This window comes from Pelodiscus sinensis, chromosome 1 (genome assembly GCF_049634645.1).
Source record: "Pelodiscus sinensis isolate JC-2024 chromosome 1, ASM4963464v1, whole genome shotgun sequence".
Lineage (NCBI taxonomy): Eukaryota > Metazoa > Chordata > Testudines > Trionychidae > Pelodiscus > Pelodiscus sinensis.
The window spans coordinates 72399401-72421963 of NC_134711.1; the positions used below are offsets into that span (position 1 = coordinate 72399401).

The 22563-nt window shown below is 44.1% G+C and overlaps 1 protein-coding gene across 1 annotated transcript in view; it reads right to left on the reverse strand.

Annotated features, from left to right (window-relative positions):
• Positions 1 to 21282, reverse strand: part of PPFIA2 (PPFI scaffold protein A2) — a 608376-nt gene extending 587094 nt beyond the window's left edge. Inside the window, exons 1-4 of the mRNA XM_075932507.1 lie at positions 20968 to 21282; positions 17413 to 17544; positions 12577 to 13856; positions 3832 to 4082 (exon numbers count right to left, since the gene is read on the reverse strand). Coding sequence (XP_075788622.1) covers positions 3832 to 4080 — 249 coding nt within the window. The 5' untranslated portion in view covers positions 4081 to 4082; positions 12577 to 13856; positions 17413 to 17544; positions 20968 to 21282. The remainder of the gene's footprint in view (positions 1 to 3831; positions 4083 to 12576; positions 13857 to 17412; positions 17545 to 20967) is intronic.
• Positions 21283 to 22563: the final 1281 nt, after the last annotated feature.

Consider the following 22563-nt stretch of genomic DNA (forward strand, 5'->3'; position numbering starts at 1 on the left):
ATAACCACCATGCAATGAAGCCCAAAAAAATTCTGATAATGGACTGTTTTTTGGTCCAGCGTAAACTTCAATAATACATTGCCATGTAAATGTCATAGTCAGAAATGATGGATTGAAGCTTACTGAAGAATCTATCTTTAAAATGCATCAGAAAAAAATGGGGGTTGGGAGAGAAGGAAATTAAATGAACATCAATCAAGTTGAAGATTGAGATCCCAATCCTGAAATGGGACCCATGTATATAATGTTCACATTCACGGGTTAACCAATATTGGCCAAATTACCAAATGCTTTATCTTTAAGTAGAGAAGAAGTATGGAACCTTTAGCCCCAAGAGGATTTTGAGCACGTTATAACTTAAAAAAAGTTTCTGAATAGAAGCTGCAATTCCAATATTCAGAATCCTGATGAATAGTGGAAAACCAGTGGACATTGCAAATTAAGGCCCCATCATGCAAACTCTTATACACATGCTTAAGTTTACTACTTGAAATCATCCCATTTGTTTTAGTGTTCATATATGCGCACAGTCTTATTACAAGGCATAGTCCCATTGAAACTAATGCGACCAGAGCAGTAAATTTAGGATTGTGTATTTGCAGGATCAGTAGGAGATGAAAATTGCAGAGAAGCCAGTCAGACACTCCAACCAGTATGAGAAAAAACTAGCCAAAGCAGGAATATTTGGTCCGTTGGACAGTCAGAGAATTTCATAGTTTTGAACAGATTCTCTCTGCCCTGTGGTGATCAGCTGTATGCTCAAACATCCACACCTGCTTCTCTTACCTTCATTATTGTGCCCTGTCCTAAGCCCCTCCTCTTCTGTACAAAATAAAATATTGTGGGACATTCCATTTCTTCCTAACACAGTGTTCTACCCATCCACCCCAGCCCCTCCACATACACATTGTCTTGCCTGTTTAGATGGTAAGCTTATTGGGGCAAAGACTGTCTACTACAATGGCTCTCAACCTTTCCAAACAACCATACCCCTCTCAGGAGACTGGCTTGTCTTGCATACCCTGAAATTACATCTCACTTAACACTATTTGCTTACACAGACATAAAAATACAAAATTGTCACAGTACTCCATTACTGAAAAATGCTTATTTTCCTCATTGTTACTGTATAATTCTAAGTACCTTCAACAGGAACATGCACTACTGGTTGAGAACCATTAGAGAGTGGGAGGAGGGGGGCTAGGAGGGATGTTGTGTCCAGCATAATGGACTCCCATTTTTGTTTGGCCCTTAGACACGACCATAAGAAATATATGTAATCTGTGTATATATTTAGGAATGTGCACCTGTCTGTCCATCCATTTGTGAGTCTGTTTGTTCAAGAACTACACCTAAATGGTAAGAGCTAGGACCACCAAATTCAGTATTTCCTCTTCTCCTAACTTAAGGCAATATCAGGGCTCATTTGTGCCATGAAAATGGGAAGAGACAGGAATGGGACTTTTCTGTAGCATGGAAAGGGAGGAGGCACAGAGAGGAGGGACCTGATGATGAGTAGCAGCCACTGTGGGCAGCAGCACTACCAAAAGAGTGGCCAGCATAGCTGGGGCTCCTCCATCTTGCCTGCCACCAGACCAGGTAGTAGCCCAAACTTTTCCCCCTACAGCCCTTGGCTGCAGCACTGGAGGAGGTGGGCTAAGGCCTTTGGAGGCCTGGCGGGGAGGAGGAGGCTGGAGCTCTGCCAGTCAGGGAGAAGAGAAACCCATGCCAGATGGGATTTGAACACCCTCAGCACCTCCTTGCTCCCCAACCCTCGCTCTCATACACCCCCACACCTACAGCCTCCTACACTACCCACCATCCCAAGGCCCTGCCCTGACTCTTGCATACTCCTCACTGCCAGCCCTTTGCCCCAAAGGACCCAGACAACGCCAGGTAAGCCTTCTAGTAAATAATAATTAAGAAGAAGAATGCTTGCAAGATCAGGGTCTAAGACTTCAAACACCATTCTCAATAGCACTTTCTAATTCGCTCTCATCTTGAGTGAAATCCTATCCCTACTGAAGTCACTGATAAAATGCCTACTGACTTCAACATGGCTGAGATCTCATCTCCTGTATGATACTTATATTTTGAAATAGCCTTACAGTGGAATTGCTATAATGCTGGAATGCATATACACTCTGTAGGTGGCAGACCCCTTTGTAGTAGAATGCTCTGTTCTGTAATACATTATATTCACTTAAAGCTGTACCAAAGCACATATTCATAGTTGTACATTTTATAACTATTGTATTTCACTTAACATTTCAAACCAAAGTGAACAGTTTTGAATCTACTGTAAATCAGTTATTATCTCCAATTAGGCAAATTTTGAAATTTAGTCTGTCCTTATGATGAAATTGTAGGGTGGATAAATTATTGAAATCTTGTGTAAAAACAACAATATATCTATTCCCAAAGTAGTAAGCTGGAAAAAAAAAGTTTGTGTGTCAACCTGCTTGCACAAGTGTTTCACAGATATAAAGCACTATGGAAAGGCTGAATATTACAAATAAAATGGTTAGTTCATTACAGGTTGCAAATTATTCAAAAATTAAATGGTCTACACAAATGTCACATCTGCAACATTAACGAGTGCCACACAATATACAAATCTTAATTATCTTGGAAATTATAATAAATGTTCTTTTCTATCTTTTAAAGAGACAAGATTCTCCCAAGTAGGTACCTGCCCTCAGCTGCCATTCAGTGTTTGACACTCTTCTCCCAATAGCTCTTATTTCCTCAAACCAGCGCTGACATTGGAGCATCTCTTAGTCTACTAATCAAGTGATTGGCCAATCCCTGTTCTTCTTTCACCTCCATCATCTGTTGTTGTGAGCCCCTTCACCAGCAATATTTCCTCAACTCCACCACACCCATTGGAAATGAATTCTCTTTCCCATCATTATAAACAGCTGCCAACACAGGTGCCTCATTACCATTCTCCTCCACCCATCCACAGCCGCCTTCTGCCAATCTTGCATCTAAAACTCTCTGCCATCCATCCCTCCCAGCCACCAGTAGTAATTAGAGTTTTGATTTCCATTCTCAAGTTCCAAGCTTACCTTTCAGCTAACCAAAAGTTGGGAGATCAGCGAGGAGTATGGAGAAAATCCATCTTTACCACACGTCATATTCCAAACCTTGGGGCAGGATCTAATTTGTAGATCTTGGCTCAGGGTGGGGTTTCTTTGGAGTTTATTCCTTTGTTTTGTTTAATTGATTACAATTATAACCTTATTTTAACCGAAGTAAACAATGCTTTAACTTTTTTGAAAAATGTCAACGTAAAAAAAAAGTTTATTTTAAAAACAGGAGAAAAAAATTACTAAAAATGCCTATTTTTTATTCCATTTTCAAATCACACCACAGATTGTGTGGTGCGGTTACTTACCATCTGTAAACTAATGTGATAGTTCTACTTGTGGTAATATTAGAAAGCAAGTCCTATCTGTAGCAAGATGTTGCTTTTCTGGAATTGACTGTAGTGAACTTGTGATATCGCCATCTCTCACTTTATATTTTGTCCTACTTTCATTTCAATAAACCCTAAAGTGTCAGGGACTTTATAGCAACAGCCAAAAGTATGAGCAACTAGGCACCTTGATCCTGTTCCCCTTGAAGTCCAGGCTTCAATCTCTTCTCTGATGCAATACCAAGGATTAAGGGCCGGACCATTTACTATTGAATGTACAGGGAATCTTGCAATAGACCTCAATGAGAACAGGACTGGTTCCTTGAGGAATAAATAAATGGTGTCAATTGAAGTCACTATCATCCATTTCCAGGTTACAGTTACAATGAAGATTTTTGCAAGGGACATACCTGTGGCAGTGCTGAATTGAGCTGTCGCTGGAGGGAATCTCTGTCGTAGATGACATCCTGAAGGCGTTGCTGTGCAAGTGACAGGCTTTCCTGAGTCTCCCGAAGGGTGTCAAGGAGACGGTCCCTTTCATCTAGCATGTTCACCATCAGTTGCTCAAAATGAGAATCCGAGTCCGACCCGCTACTCTGGGACCCCCGTTGACTCATTGGGGTGTCCTCGTTTATCGTGGGCATCACTTCACACATCATTTCTTTAAAATAAAAAGTTAGGGAAAAAGTCTTAGATAGAAAAACGTTTAGGAGAACTTTACGAGAGAAATGTAATAGATCACAGAAACTGCTAGTGCATTATGGCATTGTTTCACGTCACAACTTTACATTTTTACCATGAATCATGTGGCTGACTGGCATAAAAGATAACTGACCTTTTAACATTGGAAAGATTTTGAATGCACTTCCTATATAAGGAGAAGAGATATTTAATTCATGTTAATGGCTTGACACACACACAAAAGTCACTTCAAAAAAAGTTTCCTTTTTGGCTTATTTAGTTTTAATCTTTCCTTTGACCTCCATCATTTTCTGCTTTTTTATACTGATGTCAATAGCTGCCATTAATGCAAAGTTTGGTCCTGCTGCAGGCTTTTCTACAGCAGATTCTAGACTGACAATTGATCTAGCAGCATGCTGCCTTAATAATGAAAAGTTAATCTATCTTTCTATCTAGTTCTTCCTTCCCTCAGTGGGAATTATTTCAGGTGTTCTCTCTGAGTAAGATGTCAAAAACTAGAGGCTCACTGCTAATTACTGTGCTTGTGATACCTTGTCCAAATTAAGCCACTAAGAACTGGACCACACTTTCTGAAGCCAAGTTGTTCACACAGGCCACTACACAAAGAGTGGCTTCAGGAAAAAACAAAACAATTAGTCTCACTTGGCTCAGCATTTGTATTAAGATGTTTCTGATTTCCATTTTACAACCTCTATTTAGACATGTGGAATCCCGAACCTTATGATTCTGGATGTTGGGCACAAAGCACCAATCAGGACAATACAGTTCTCAAAAGTCGCATATGATAGAAAACCCAAACAGTCAACCCAAGTTAGGATTATGCTGAAGACAAATATTTATCTTTATAGAAGTCTGCGGAGAAAGTCATCACCAACAACTTTAACTCTGCCCTGCTATCATTACTAAATTATTCTCTATTTATATATAGATAGCAGAAGTAAGTTAGATTTGGGTCCAAGGATTAGTGTTGGATCTTGAATCTCGGAAGCCTTATAAAGCTGCAAGTGTATCTAAGCAATTTGTAATTTCACTAGCTGCAGGTTTCAATCTTATTTTCAATTTAGAAGTTTGTCTGCAGATATGGTGTAGGCTACAGCTTCTGGAAGCCTTATCTATAATATAGAAATTTCAGGCACGTCCATTATAAATCTGCCAACACACAAAAATGTCACCATTCACATTCTTAATTCTTGTATGGATTAGCTCTGCATATTCTCTGTTTTGGCAAGGATTTCAGACTTCTTAAATCTGGTATATTTTCCCTAATAGAATTTATGGGGATTGAGATGGTCCCTACCAGCCACGTCTATATTAAGGTCAGCTCAAAGTTGTTTCAAGTAGCGGAGGAATAAAGGTAGCTGAGCTACTTGTGCGAAGCGTGCGCGCGCGCACACACACACACACACACACACACACACACACACACACACACACAACCTGCTACAACCTCCATTTGCTACATGCACAGAGAAGAATGCAGCTGCCAATTTGTCCCAGGAAAAGTGATCCTGCTTTATCAGGAACTAGCTTTGCCTACATTCTAGGCATTTACACAGAATCTAGTAAATTTCAGCTGCTTCTTTAACAGATAGAGTAATGTGCAGAGTAGATAGGGAACATATTAATACCTCGGTATTGGTTATGGACTACTATCATGTAAATCTGATCGCTAGTACTTCTAATGTTAAACATCTCTGGTGTTGGGTTATAAGGTTCTCTTTGGATTTTGGGGGTTTGAGGATATGAGAAGGGGCAGAGTAAAGGTTACAAAAATAGCCACCGGTGCATTTCTAAGACTTTTAGATCTTTGTTTTTTGCTTCTGTTTTTCTTTTAATGGGTATCTTTAACCTTGACTTTCCAGCTTACTACAGCTTTTGATTATTTGAGGACTTGAAGGATTCTATCCCATAATTAAATCTGATATTTTGTAGACTCCGATTTTAAGACTAGGAAGACCTGTTATCACCATTCAGTCTGTCAGATTATGGTTTGTGTTAAATTCCACTTGAACTATAGTAAATTTTGTACGAAAAGATATCTAATGTTGATTTACAAGCTTAAGTAATACGGAATCCACCACATTCACAGGTAAGCTGTTCCAATGGTTAATCATCCTTGCTATTAAGAATGTAACTCACTTTTAATTCAATTGTTCTATTCCTCTGGCTATTTCCTTATGCAATTTTTAATTGCCACAATTGTTCAGAATTCTTTATGGAGCCCATAAAGAGAAGCCTAATGCCAAAGAAGCATTTCAATACCCCACAAAAAGGCCTGATCAAAAGTCCACCAAGTCAATTGAAAGACTCCCACTTCAATGTGATTTTGATTGGACCCAAAGTCTGAAGGGAAGACCTACAGAGCTTACAAAGCATGCAGGAACCAAAGGGCCACAAAGCCCAGGGGGAGAAAATAGGGTGACATGTATGCTGAAATTCTAAGAGGTGCAATAATTCTCAGTCTAAGTGGAGGGAAAGCCTATGATGTCTTTAAGCTACTTCTGTGTTCCCCTGATCCTGGGCTGCCTTGTGTCTGGAGATGTCTCCCAATACAACTTAGATAGTCCTTGGGCCAGGGATGGCAATATTTTTGTTGGGGGGGGCACTCCAAGAATTCGGAAAGTGGTCAAAGGCTACACTTCTCTGATATTAATGGAGGAGGCATGGGGTCTGGGATGGAGGTTAGGTGCAGAAGGGAGCTTGAGGTAAGGGAGAGTGTTTAGGTGAAGGAAGCAGGAGCGGCCTGTGGCGGGCTGCAGCAGCTGGCGCCCCAGGCGGAATGTGCGATTGGCGCCCCCGCCTGTACAGCCATCAATGCAGTGATGTCATCATTGGGCGCCCCATGACATCATCATTGGGCGCCCCAGGTGCCCTGTTGAAGGCAGCACCCTAGGCGACGGCCAAGTCAGCCTATAGTCACGGGCCACCCCTGGAAGGAAGCAGTTGTGACCTGGGGCACTAGACTGGGTTCAGGGGGTTGGATTGTGACCTAGGACAGGGAATTGGGGTAGTGCGGGGTTTGAGTTGTGAGCTAGGGCAGGAAGGGACTGTGATCTTGGGCAGGGGCTTTGGGTGCCATATCTGGGAGGGGGTATGGGTGCAAGAGGGGGGCAGAGGATTTAGGTATGTGGAGTAGGGGGAAGAGAAGGTTGGGGAAGAGAAGGAAATGCAGGCTCTGGCCAGGAGACTTACAATCCAGCAACCTATTCCTGAATCAGCCTCCCCGCCTGTCCTGCCCCTGCACAGGCTGCAGCCATGTACTCTGTGAATAACTACGAGCCCCTTGTGCTTCGTGGCTGCCTTTTATTGAAACATGCAGCTCCCCATTGGCCAGTTTCTGGCCAGAAGCAGGCCATTGAGATTGTGCTAGATGGCTGAAGCAGCTCCTAAAGCTTTCTCCTTACCCTCCGGGCTCAGTTTTTAAATTGAAACCGACCCACAGTTGCATTTCTGAGCAACATGTGATGGGAGCTAAACAAGCGGGGAGCCTGCCTGGGGCTTCCTGCCAGATCCAGTGGGTTGGTGGGCTGGATTTTGCCCATGCCTGCTTTATGGTCTGGACTTCCTAATTCAAAACTTTTGCTGGAATGTCAGCAGTCACTAATAAGTTCACATTCAAAGGCTACATGCTTTTTTAAGGTATACATAGAGCATCAGGTACTCATTTGTGATCCATCTCCCATGTATTAATTATGCGCAACTATAGTCTACATCAGGTGTGGGCAATAATTTTAGAAGGGGGGGGGACACTTCACAAATTTTTGATGTGGCCCTGGGCCACCCCTCAAGGGGCAGGGCCTCGGGCAGAAGGGGCGGGGCCAAGGCACATCTGTTCTCTGCTTCCCACAGACTCTTATTAGCTTGGGGTCGCAGGAGCAGCAGGGTGTCTACAGGCCAGATCAATCCACTTGGCAGATACGGCCCACAGAGGCACTCTTGCTCACCCCTGGCCTACATCGACCATAGGATCTGAATAAAGATCTTAGACCCAATTCGCTACTCCATTATATTGTTTTTACACTAACACCCATCGATTCCGCATACAGCTCTGTGTGCAAATCGGTTTATGGACATGAAAATACATATAGTCTACCCACATATTTCCATGTCTATCTGTGTATAGTGCTTTGTGAAGTCCTAAGATATTGCTTCTTTTAATAATTAAATCATTACTCATGGCTGCTTCTCCAAAGAAGGACTTTTCAAAGAAACTGGTTTTAAACTGGAAGGCAAATCAGGAGGAGATATAAAATCAAAACCACAACCATTACATTTTTAAAGTATCAAAATCCTCATTTTTGGAATTCCATATCTTCTTAGAACACAACTTAGATTTGCTTTAAATCATAATTCTGCTTTGGCAAAAGACTTCTTAATAGCACGTTTTGGCGTTTATACTACTGTTTATTAAAAAAAAGTAACCTAAATTTTCAGAAGCAAATTTTGATTTAGGCATCTCAGTTTTTGAGTACTCAATCTGAGACAACTTAAACAGGGTCTGATTTCATAAAGTACTGAGCCATTACATCCAAAACCCCAGTCTGAAGGCTAGGAATTTGGCCACCCAAAAATGGAGATTTCCAACGTGGTTTCCTTTGACATTTTAGGAAGTTATTCATTTTAAGAATATGAGCCTCAGAAGAATAAATCAGGATTACGCATTCTGTGCTAGAAAGTGGGTTCTCACAAAGGAGATCAGAAATCTAAGAAGTTTCAGAATGGTCTTTCATAGCTGAAAGTATAATGTTGACGTTATTTTTCTGCATCATTTGTCATTCCAAGAATCTCTCATAAAAAAAAAATTTAAAGGAAGATTTAAGATTGCTTTACCACCAAAGCAAAGAAATTGTTACAAGAGATTTTTTTTTAAACAGAAATGTTTAAAAAGACTCCAGGCAGGAGAAAAATTACTTCTTGAATAGCTATGCCTTTCTAGCAAAGCCAGTCTCTATTAGGATTTGCAGAAGGGATCATGAAAAGAAAAAAAATACAATACTACTACTATCACAGTAGTCACTGATTTGTTTATAATATAGGTGATAAAGACACACTAGATTAAAATTGAATTTTAAACATATCATGAAGCACTTTGAGATATTCAGAACATTGAAAAGTTATTTGAATATATAGTTCTGTACCCACTACTGGCTGAGTTTTTCCTTCTTGGACAACTCCCTCATTTATCAACAAAAATACATTCTATTTTCACCAGAAAAAAAACATTTTCTTCTGGAAACAACTTTGCCGGGGAACAAAGCAGGCTCAGTAAATTGGTTCCTGGTGGTGAAAACTCTAAGGCCTCAATTCTTCAAGTATTATTTAGGCAAACTCCTACTCAAGTGAGCAAGGATTGAGATCCTGAATGACAATCACCAGGATTACTTAAGGACTTCAATCTTTCACCATAAGCAATCTTAAAAACTGGGGTCTGATGCAAGCCTTTTTTTCTTTCAAGAAAGTTAAAAATGTTAGACTACAGATGTAAGTGGGACATAATTGAATAAAATACAGAGATACTGTACAAGAGAACTGAGGAGGCACACAAAGGGTGAAAATGGAGGTAAGACATGTGAGGATTTAAGGTACGTCTTAAATTTCCAATGAGCTGGGTATAATATTGTGGTTATTTCATATGGACAGACAAGAGCAGAAAGCTTAGGTATGAAGGTGATAGGCGGGTTTGAGTGTCTGAAAATTTTGATAGAGGAAAAAAGAGAGAGAAATGGAAAGTACCACACATTTTAGGATTTTTTTTTAAAGGGACACCAGGAGCACTCACATTCTGTAAAACAATCACCTGGAATAACTGTTTTAATGTGAACTGATCACGACCAAGTGTGAAGTTGTCTGAATTAAAGAAAGACTCTACTAAGCTCCTTTAAAGAAGTTTTACATTTCAATCAGTTCCTTACTTGAAAATAACTAAACACACCAATTCTTAATATTTTGAACTAGAATGTTTAAACCTTTTGTTTGAACAAGAGGAATAATCCCACACGCAGCTTGGGTCCCTTTCAGCAGCACCACTACCATACTGTGCCCATCACTGCTATCTATCCCTGCTTCTTTGGAAACACAGGACTACTGCTTCTTGGATTCATCAACAGCTACTGACATTGATTAAAACCCCTTTTGCTAGAAAAAGCCAATGCCAAATAGTAATGGGAGCTGAGGGCACTCAGTACCCATGATGGAAATTGAAAATGTGTGTAAAATCATGGCGAAACTGAGCCCTCCAGCACCATATAAAGGAAAGTGGTATGAAGGGAAGCCCTCCGCACTTCCATTAAAAATTATGTACTGAATGCCTGTTTCCCATACCTGGGTAGTCATTAAGGTGATGTGCTCCGTTTGAGCACACAGAAAAGGACAGAGCGCCTTCAGCTTCTGTATTACAGGAAGTAAATCACTTTTAGCTTTGTAGCTCACCTTTAACATTAAAGAACAAAAATAAGCCTAATTTTAAATTGTGTTTACTTCCAATACTCACATCACTCAACTAGAGAATTCCATGCATATTATGGAAGTATATATAATTAATATATATATATATATACACACACACACACACACACACCCCAAGTGTACTTTTTAGTATCATTGATGGAATACTTAAGTTCATACTAACATTTCACAGAGCAAGGTTTTTTCTATATGTAACAGCATGTGGTGAAATAACATGATGACAATCTGAAGGTTTATACAGTTCATTGGTTTTTCCCCCTCTCATCTGCATAGAACATGATCCAAAACCTACTAAAGTTAATGATAGTATTTTCTGGACTTCACCTTCACAGAACCTGACCCAGTGACCAACAATGGGAGAAACTGCGGAAATGTGCAAATCTTGAGATTGATATCATGTACCTTCAAAAAGGGATCTCAGGTATTTTTATGTACATGTGTCAGCATATATTAGCCAGATCAAAGTGGGTATTTGACCAAGGCTTGAAATAATCAATGAAATCATGTATGTTTTTCCTCTGTGGTCAACAGAGATTTTAATTGACAAAAGTACTCTTTGCTGAAAAAGTAGTCTGCTCCTAAAAAATAGCTCTGGGTCACTGCATAATAGACCTACCTAGCTATCTGCAACACGTCCTCACCATGAACAATCATGTAGTTGACTCATCTGGAGGTTGCAGAACTCAGTTTATACACAACATTTGAAGTGACTGGACATTAATTGAAACAAATTGTACAGTTCAAAAGCATCCTGTGGCTACAGCTATAGAATGTCCGTTCTCAAAATCACCCCAAATAAGGATTATGTTGTTGTTTTTCTTTTTTGTGTTTCTTAAGCTTAGAGACGTAGATAATTACAGTCCAGATGTGATCGTATGAACACATTTAAAATTTGCTTTATTCTGAATAATTCTCAGAAGACAAAGTATCTGGAATACATATAATTACACTAAGAGAATACGAAGTTCTAGTATTTCTTCTGACTTGACCCCACCCAAAATTGAGTCCTCTCTGGTGTCTCAATTATAAAAAAGTTGTGTGACTGCAACAAAGTCTCTCATTCAGAAGTAATTCATGTAATCTGGAACCAGTATTTCTTTCCAGCACTCCTTTCACTTGAGGAGATTGTGAGTGTGGAAAATCAGAAATTATATCTATCTGTAAAGCTCTGTAGAGCAATCATTTAGTTCACCTTGAAGACTTGAGGCATATAGGAAGTGTTTCTAATTTTATCCCATCACTTTTGTACCTTACCTCTGTCTTAAACCCCTTGACTTTGCTTTACACAGATATTAATTTTGCATGCAGATTTAGAAGTCAATTTCCAGTTAAATTTCTGCTTAGGATATTGCCAAGGGGGAAAGTGACTACAGTACTCTCTGATGTGATGCTGTCTACAGTGACATCAGCTTTGAAGACTCACCCTACACTCCATCCTTTTTTTATTGAACCATTCTGAACATTTTGCGTTTACAACTAAAAATAAATGGATACAGTGATTGCAGTAGAACTGATTGTACCAATGATTTATTCACAGATTCTCTCAACACCTCACTTAACCCACACAATGTAATTCCATATGGAAAATCCTTGCCATTGTCTGAGTTGCATTACATGCATATTCCTCCTCCTAGTTAACTCCTTCTCTCCTGAAATCTTCACTAAACTATGAAATCATCTTCACAGAATCCTTTTGCACTCCTTTTTACACAGCCGGTAATGAACACAGTGAATTAACATAAAACATGTTCCAACCACCTATTCTGCAGCCCTCCAGCAACCCCCACCCCAAAAGAAGTTTACTTCGTGGTTTTTTACACTCAAATTCTCCCATCTCTCAAAGATCAGTACAGAGCCACGTTTAAATAAGCCAAGGCATACTACAGGGACCAGCGGAGAGGAAGAATTTGCATTTGCATCCCATCTCCCCTTGGGGGGGACTGGGGATAAGAAAGGATGGTGGAGCTCAGATATGCAGGTTTCAGTACCTAGTGGCTTTTACTTCGGCGTCTGCTCCTTCCGTTGATCAATGACAACCGCAGTCTCTACCGGCTTTGATGGGGGCTCACACAGCTGGGCAGTCCTGGAGCATCTTCCTAGCAAGGATGACACAGGCGTTGCTCAGAGAAAACCACAGCCCCAGCGCCCTTCTCCCGGCAGGCGTGTCTGCAAGGCAACTCGGCATTTTCTTCGGCCACTTCGTCAGCAGCCAAAAGGAAAAGCGTCCATGGGAAAAATGGCATATTACAAATTTTGCTTTGGGAAGCAGAGCTTGGTTCAGACCATTGTTAGGAGGAAGAGAGGGGGGAGGCGGCTCTTAAAGCTCCAGCAGCCTCTTTCAAGCAGCAGCAGCATCTTTACAGCTGGAGACTGGGGATTAGGGGGCGGGCAGGGGATGAGTGAATTTCTTTTGTTTTTAATAAAAACTTAAGGGAGGGTGGCCGGAAATCACCATTGCTTCACAAGCGGCCCTTCCCCAGGCTGATCAGCAGCAGCGCGTGTAATGAACACAGGCCAGAAGTAGTAAGAAAAAGCGCGATTAAAAAGAAGCTGGCTAGCCTTCGCCCACCCCTTTCCTCATAGACCCTCAGAGTCCGACCTCCTGGGGTAAGTCAGGAGTCACTGCAGCCACCCAATGGAGCCGCTCTGGTGCAAGATGAACAGACTCAAGGAACGCGAGTCACAGGCGGACACTGATCTGTAGCCGGACAAGGGGCGAGGCTGCCCACTCAGGAGCGCTGCGTGGAGGGGAACACTGGGAGTCTGGGGGCCACTCCACCGCTCCTCCCAGAGCTCCCGAAACTTGCCGGGCTGTTCCCACGTCCGGCCTAGCCTCCTCGTGCGTGGGTGCCCGGGTCTTTCAAGCCACAGGCCATCCCTAAGCGGCCGCGTGCTACGATTGGGTGGGGGGTGGGAAGAGAGACAGGCAAAGGCTCTGACATCGCCTTCTAATCGGATATGGAGCGTCATAGCACGGCCCCGCTCCTATAATCCGGCCATGACAAAGCCGGGACAATAGCGGGCGATTGCAGCCACATGCACTTGGAATCGCGCTGCGCGCTTGGAAACGCTACGGCTCTCAAAGCCGCCTCTCCCCCGGGCGGGAGAGCAGGGTGTTGCCCGCCAGGGCGCGCCTGCATTGCTGAGCCAGGCGCCCAGCTCGCCAGGTAAGGAGGAGGAAGCTGGGGGGGAGGGGGCCAGCGCTGCTTTTCTCTTCCTCCTCAGCTGGGGCTTCCCCTGGAAGCTGCCGCAGTGGTTTCCACCAGCCCTGAAATACATTCTGAAGTAATCACGTCTGCTCGCTCTGCTGCACGCACACGCGGGGCCCCAGCTGCAGCGGCGCTTCCCCGCGGCGCGCACAGCGCCCGCCCCGCCAATGAGCGAGCCCGCTAGGGCCGGCCGGGCTCAACCCGAGAGGACACGCTCGCGCGAGGGCCCTTGCTCCGCTCGCTCCTGCTGGCGGGGTTACAGGACGTGACCCTGCCACTGGCAATGGAAGAGGCCAGCCTCGGATCATCCAGCACATCTGCCCGTCGCCCCGCCTAGGAGCGCTCCGATTTCCTTGCACCAAGCAGAGGGGCCAGTGCGGTGATCCTGTGACAACCAGTGGCTGGATCGGCCACTTGCTTCTGCCTTTTGGTGGCCCTACCGCAGGCCTGTACAAGGCAGCTGTGAAGGCACCTCTCTCTGGTGCCCCAGGAAGCGGGTGGGGGTGGGTGAGTCCTGCTATCAGTCCCTTCCCTACTGCCAACCAGCCAGGGAAGGTCTAAACTAAGGATGTAAACATGTCGTTGATTAACCAGGAAGCAAAAGCTTATAGGTTAATGCTATAGAGTACACCAGTGTTTCCTAGTTGGGGTTCCACAGACCATCATGAGGGGTTCCTCAAGAAATCATGGAATAAATAATGCTGGGTGGGGCCTGGAGCATCTGTCAGGCCCTCCACCTCCCGCCCTCTGATTTCAGCTGGGCTGCTGTGTGGGAGCAAGCAGCCATTTGGGCTCCGCAAGTGCGAGAGAAGGAGGTAGGAGAAAAGAAAGAGAGAAAATATGAGTCAGGAGGAAGAGGAGATTTGATATTGAAAGAAAAAGATCAGATAATACAAAAAGAAAGACAGGAAAAATGCTCCAATTTTTTTGTCTTACAATGTAAGCTGACATATATATATGGTAGCCCGGTGTCAGCATCTGTAACACCAAATTGCTGGCTGTTCCCTCTGGGGGGGGGCTTGTGCTGCATGGAGAGTGTGGGGTTCAAACAGCTGTTTGCTCTCCCGTGGCAGCCCAGCTGAGCAGTGCAGAAGTCAGCTGAGCACCACGGCAGGAGGGGAAGGAAGGCGGGGCAGTGGCTCCAGGCCCTGCCCCCTGGCTGTGAACATCACCTCCCCCCCCTCCCCCCCACCCTTTGGCTCCCACCATGGTGCTTGGCTGACTTTTGCGCCACTCAGCTGGGCTGCCGCGTGGAAGCAAGTGGCGCAAGCGACCGTTTGGGCTTCGTGCTCCCCATGCAGCACAGGGAGTGCAGAGCCTAAAAGACCATTTGGGCTCTGTGGTCCCCTAAAGGCCATTTGGTCTCCGCGGTCCCCCAAGTGAGAGGCAGGAGGGGGAGGAGAAGAGAGAGAAACAGAGCGAAAGACCAGAGGCACAGAAGAGAAGACGGACGTGGAGGAAAGACCTGAAAATCCTGTCTTATGACAGGCTAATAGACTAGTGTATGTGTGTATATATAAATAAAAGAGCTCTTTACAAATACATTTTCTTGAAAAAATTTAGAAATTGATTTGCGCTCGCCCCTGTCAACTTTTTCTGCCAAGCAATCGTTTTCATAGATAGGGATTCCTTGGCATATGAAAAATTATTTTAGGGATTTCTTCATGGGAAAAAGGTTGGGAATCACTGGACTACATACATCCCCCTTGCCCCACACACACTTGCCAGTTCATTTTTTAGCAGGCTGGCCAGCAGTCCCACTGTCCTGGCTTACGACGGGTCCAGGACATATCCCTGCTGCGGCTCCAGATTTAAAGCATGTTAGGAGCCAGGCAGATAGGCAGCATGGCTCAATTCAGGTTCGTGCCGGCTCTGGGAGCTCAGACCACCCCCTAGATGGGGCTGCTGCCTCTTTATCAGAGGCAGTAGCACTGGGCAACAGGCAGCCAGTCCACATGGGGAGTTGGTTTTAAACTGACTCCCCTTGCAGACCAGCTCCCACCTGGCACACCACGCTGCTGTCTCTGATACAGAGGCAGCAGTGCAGAGCTCCCTTGAGTCAGTGACTTCCCAACCTCAGGGGAGCTGCTACTGCTATCTGCACATCAGTTCCTGTGGCCTGCTGAGAAACAAATGTTCCCTCTAAGCTGGGTGGCAGCACAGATTCCCAGGTGATTAATCAGCCCTGTCCAGTCAGAGGCTCTGGGCTCTGTGCAGGCTTATTTGATATCGGATATCTGGGCTCATTTATCACACAACCTGAATGAGGTTCAGAGTGTAGGAGACTGTTTCCACAAATCCTTCCTTCTAAGGCTTAAGGGCTCTCTTCACCACAGTTCAAAGGGATTGGAAAGAAACCCCTCTTGACTACACCTCTGTTCCTATCACAGGCTTCCTGAAGTGGGAGTTACTCACTTGATTGCTGTGCCATGGTCCATTGCATAGGGCAACTACATGGTAGTTGGACAGAATTATATGAGATCCCTATGCAAGCAAAACTCCCACAAATCCTGGCAAACAAAAACAAACAAGTTGGAGAAACAGGAGTGGGGAGGCAAGGGCACCATTTAGTCCTTTTGGCTCAGGGAATTAAGCATCTCTATACCTTTGAAGATTTGCTGTGTCACTGTAATGCCCAATCTATGGAGTTACTTAATACTAACAGCTAAAATATTTTAAAGGACCTTTCAGTGGACAGTGTTTCTTTTACCTATACAGGCAATCCCCGACTTACGCGGATCCGACTTATGTCGGCTCCGCACTTACGAACGGGGCTCTCTTGCCCCGGAACTCGCAGGCAGCGGGACCACCCAGAGCGCAGCGGTCCCACCACCTCGACCTCCGGGGCAAGAAAAGCTGCTCCGGGTGCCCCTGGTCTGCTGGGGACCGTCTCCAGCAGACCAGGGACACGGGGAGCAAAGCCAGAGCAAAGCCTCAGAGGCACGGCACCCCGCCGCCGCTGCGGCTTTGCTCCCCGTGTCCCTGGTCTGCTGGGGGGGGGGGGCGCAGCTAATGCGCCGCCCCCCCCCCCCCCAGCAGTCCAGGCTTTTGTTGTGGACCCTGGGGTAGAGCAGCTGGGGTGATGCCGGGTTGGTCCTGCAGGGACCTACCTGGCAGCCCAGCTGTTCTGTCCCAGGCTCAAGATTCAGCCGCTGTTGAAACTGATCAGTGGCTGATTCCAGGAAGCTGGGGGCAGAGCAATTCTGCCTCCAGCTTCCTGTAGTCAGCCCCTGGTCAGTTTCAGCAGCAGCAGTTGAATCTGGAGCTAGTTCTGACTTACATACAAATTCAACTTAAGAACAAACCTATAGTCCCTATCTTGTACGTAACCCGGGGACTGCCTGTACTGTAGTCTCAATATTTTGCTGTGAGTACTACTAGATGCCCTCACCTTCACCCTACCCCCACCAGAAGCATAGTCTTCTGGTGAGTGGGGGAGTTACACTTACCAGGAAAGAGAAAATGTAGGGGCAGGGGAAGTGAGAAAATAAGAAAAAACTGTAATGATATGGTCCAAAGAAACTTGGGACATGCTTATGCTAATCCACCCCTGAGGTATGTAGCTCTTACAATAAGAGGGTGGGAACCAAATAGTAGGATACTAGCTGGACTTACCTGACATTGCCCAGGAAGCCAGAGGAACAAAATTTAGAAGAGCAGAAGCTGGTCCTGACAGCCTCCAGCCACACCGCACCTGCCAGTGCCTGACATCTGGCCATTATGGCAGACCCCCATGCTTTTCTACTGCTGCATAAAGCAAAATCTGTGTCTCAAAAAAGAGGCATTGCAATATTGAGAATCAGAGCTATTTGACTTGGAAAACTTAGATACGAAAGTCACAATAGAAACTATGTCTCTGTTTTCTTCCCATGTCATGAGTCTTGGAGCCATTAAAAGCACAGTGGAAGGGAGAGCCCCCTAATCACCATGGCTTGTTTCACCACCATTGCTGAAAGCATATGGAGGCCCCTCTTCAACAATGCAATGTTTTGCTTCCAATGGTATTTTTGCTAATTATGCTTGTAGAAGCTTTTTTTTTTTTTTTGGTAGGGGGTAGGCATGTTGGGTCTGCAAATTCTCATCCAAGAGCTGAGTGTAGGGATGCCTCAAGGCTAACCCCTAATGAATCTGAGAGATTTCAAGGTGACACCTCAAACTCTTCTCCCATCTATGAGTCAGCTACCTGAGCCTGCTGGCACTTCTATAGTCCCTCCTGCAGCACCACCCCCTTGACCCTCCCATGGACTGCATCTCTCATCCCCTACCCCAGGATCATCCAGTATCAAACCCAGGACCAGTGCCCAGATTTGAGGGACACCCCCCACACCTTGGATTAATTTCTCACTCACCCAGCATCATCCAGTGCTGCCCCTTGGGCCAGGGCCCCTCAAAGGAGACCCCCCCCCCCCTGCCATGGGCTTCATTTCTCACTCACTCCCTGCAGGACTGTCCGGCCCCACTTCCTTCATCCCTCTACAATCCTGCCCTCCCCCAACTTGCTCCCAATAGTCCAGCCCCCCTGGACCAGCCCTCCCCCCAATAATCCAGCCCCCCAATCCTGCCCTCCCCCCATGTATCCCCCAATGGTCCAGCCCCCCCATCCTGCCCACCCCCATTCGCTCCCAACAGTCCAGTCCTCCCGAACAAGCCCACCCCTCCCACTCACCACCAACAGTCCAGCCCTCCCAGACCATTCATTCCCTCTCCCTGCTCTCACCTCCAGGTCCCCAATGCGCCTCCTTCTGACATTTTTTCAAAATGGAAGCTGAGCCGTAACAGCAGCCCCACCCACGCTGCCTAGAGCGAGCCCCAGCAGCCACCCGCCAGCCCATTGACTGAGGGCCTAGCGGCCAACCAATCTCAATATTGAAGAGGGGCCTCCAGATGCTTCCAGCAATGGTGGGAAGCTGCTTCCCCCGCACTGCCAAGCTCTGTGCAGCCCCGGTCTCTCATCTCTTCCCTCCCACCATATCGTAAAACCTTCTCCTAGAGGAAAGGTTATCCTATGAAAAGTTTGGTTTTGGTAGGTCTTACAGTGTCCATGTTATTAGAGCACAAACATACTCCTTTATATATTAGATCACTGAAAATGATTTACAATAATTGTTTTCTAAGTTCCTCCTATTGATGCCAAATGAGCAATCTAGACATTGGGAACCAAGCTTTAACTGCAGCAAAGCAGGAGTATCACAGTATTCCACTCTGTTCCAATTAGAACAAAAATTAAGGGTGAGGGTCATGTTTAGAATAATTAACAAATTGCATGAAGGCAGAAGAAATTGTCTCATGGACAAATTATGAAGTAGTTATTCATTTTGTGTTTCCTACCCCTCTCTCTTAAGCACCCAGTAATGGTCTTTGGTCTGACCTACCAGCATATTTACACATACCAAGGAGATCCCCCAAAGCCTATATTGTCCAGTCAGTCCAGCATATTTGGGGAGGAGAGTTAACATTTCAGCTTTGAAAGCAGCCATTACTAAGCAACATGAGGACATGAAACATCCTCCCTCTCTGAAAGATTAAGCAATGCAGCTTCTGTAGACTCCCAACAAAGGAAATGAACAACCGCTACCAAGAATCAATGTCTCATGATATTTAAAAACATTTCTCCCCCTCCCCACCACTTAATCTTTACAATAAAACCCTTGGAGGCTTGAAACAGAAATCTGTTTCTTTATCCTCTTCACTGCACACACTGGTGTGTTTGGAGGGTAGGGGCTGTTAGATGAATGCTGGGCTTCTGGCATTAATATCTTTCAAAAGAAAAATTCAGCATTGTAACAAGAAAAACAATTATTGGTTCAGTGTGAAATGTTCCTATGTTAAGAGGTGCAATATCAGAGCCTTATAGAGAAGGGTAGTTATTCTGCTAATTCCAGAGAGTATTTCAGTAGTGGCCACAAGACAGTCTTGGGGAAGGAACTTGGAAGGAAACATTCTTCAAAGTGTCTTCTAAAATCTAAATAAAATAGTCTTCTAAATTAACAAAAACAGGAATTCCAGAATATAAACTCTCCCTCTATATGACATGAGCTTGGATTCGCAATCAGACCTACAACCAGAACAACAAAAAGGGAGTGTACTAAGGGACAGTGCATGCTACTGGACAGGCTCTGGGATAGCACAAATACTCATTTGCCTTTATTTTGAAAGCTAGCATAGGCACATGTATATTCTCACAGAAAACACGACAGTGTGCATCAGTTAAGATTGCTATACACAATGGCTGTATCTACACTGGCCACATAACCCGTAATAGCTATGGAAATGAGAGAAGTCAGAATAGGGAAATGCGCGGGGGATTTAAATATCCCCCACGGGATTTAAATAAACATGGCCACCGCTTTTCCCCGGCTTGGGGAAAAGACGGAAAAGAGCGTCCAGACTGGCACGATCCTCCGGAATAAAGCCCTATTCTGGAGGATCTCTTATTCCTTGCAAGTAGGAATAAGATCCTCCGGAATAGGGCTTTATTCCGGAGGATCGCGCCAGTCTGGACGCTCTTTTCCGGCTTTTCCCCAAGCTGGAAAAAAGCGGCGACCATGTTTATTATAATCCCGTGGGGGATATTTAAATCCCCCGTGCATTTCCCTATTCTGACTTCTCTCATTTCCATAGCTATTATGGGTTATGTGGCCAGTGTAGACACAGCCAATGTGTACCCAACACAAAACTTCAAAAAGCAAGACAAGCCATTTGCTATCTTATAGCCAGACACACACACTTCACAACTAGCACAACCACCTTATCTCACAATGTTAATTCATTTCCTGAAGGAATGTCAGCCTTCAACTACTTACCTATTAAAACTGCAGCTATAATTAGTTATCAAAACAGAAGAAGGGGAAGATGAGACAAAAATAGGGAAATAGGTTTGTTGATTCTTTTAAGTAGGAAAAACATTTTATTTCCATCTCTGTACACTGCAGACATAGCAGAAAGGAATTACCCACCTTTTAAGACCAAACCAAAAGAACACAGGCTGACTGGTAAAATTTCTGCCCAAAAGAGAGAATTTTCTAGAAAGTTACATAAACAATGAAAAGGCAGGAGTAACACTGAAAGCAGTTTTTCAACCTTATTTTATTTGCAACTAACAAACTCTACCATAAAAGACAGCAAATTGAATTTTTCATTAGTAATATTTGTCCAAAAATAAGAACTTACTAGATCATCTTTACGTTCTTCCTTCACCCAACTTTATTTTGTGCATCTTGGTGGATTTTTTTGCTCTTCCATTTTCAATGTCCATTCTCCCCTGAGTAGAATAATTTTTAAGCTTAATACTCCAAAGTTTAAAATTGGTAGTCAATTTTGTGTAAGACAATCATTCTCTTTTCTTCCAGGCATTCTTCTGATTCTTCCTTAGGTTCTTAAGATGAAAAAAAGTCAAATGTAATACAAACCAATCAATGTCTTATTTTATTTTTCAAAATGGAAAACAAAACACTACCCAAACTTAGAATGGAAGAAAAAACTCAGCAGTTTAACAGAAAAAGTAGCAAGCTTTGTGTAAGGCAGCAAACAGTTATATGTAATTAACCAATTAGCTGCTCCTGCCTAGCATTCTCATTAAGAAAACACAACTGTTATTTCTCAGGTGATAATTAATACGGCAGGTCAAAGTATATTCTAGACCATGGATGGGCAATAAGCAGCCAGTGTGCCAGATGCAATTAGCCCCTGATAGGCTGCTAGATGCTTTCTGTACCTGAGCATCTGCAGGTATGAACAATCACAGCTACATTGGCCCATGGTTCCTGTGGGAGAGGGCATGGGCTAGGCCACACTGATGCAGGGAGCAAGCCTTCCTGCTCAGGGACACAGACTTCCACTAGTTTGGTTCAAACTATCCTGCTAAAAAGAGGAGAGCATGTATAATGGCTCTGGCACCAGCTTGGGCTCTCAAGCCCACCTGGTCTCTGCGTTTGACCTCAGCTGGCTAGTTTAAGTGTCTGCTAGAGCTCCAGTATTCACACTATTATTTCTAGCCCAGAGGTTCAAGCCAAGCTAGCACAAATCTGCCTACTCAGGCTAAGAAGCACAACCGCAGGTGCAGCATAGCCTTACTCACACTGGATGCCACAAACCCAGGATTAGGCACTTAGCATCCCTGTACAATGCAAGGAGGGAGGAAGAAATAGGCATCTGAGAACGGGATCCACAAAAGACAGCCTATTAAGCTGGGAGCTGCGTAAGTGAGCCAATAACACCTGCCCCCTCCCAACCCCTGTCCCGGAGAGGCCCCTCTCAAGAAGAAGCTGGGATATGATTCATAATTTTATCAGCCCCTGTCATATGTCCTCCTTAATCATCTCTTCTCCAAACTGTAAATCCCAGTCTTTTTAATCTCTCCTCATATGAAATGTGTTCAGTACTCCTAATAACTTCTGTTGTCCTTCTCTGTACCTTTTCCAAATCCAATATTTCTGTTTTGAGCTGGGATGTCCAAATCTGCACACAGTATTCAATATGTGGGTGTACCATGAATTTATATAGCTGCAATATATTATTTTCTTTCTTATTATCTTTCTGTTTTCAAATGAGTCCCAATATTCTGTTAGTTTTTATTGCCACTAGACAATTATCCACAATCACTCCAAGATGTCTTTATTGATGAGTTCAGCTAATTTAGACCCCATCATTTTATGTGTATATTTGGGATTATAGTTTGCTATGTGCATTACTTTGTATTTATTGACACTTAATTTCATCTGCCATTGTGTTGCCCAGTCACCCAGTTTTGTGAAATCCCTTTGTAAC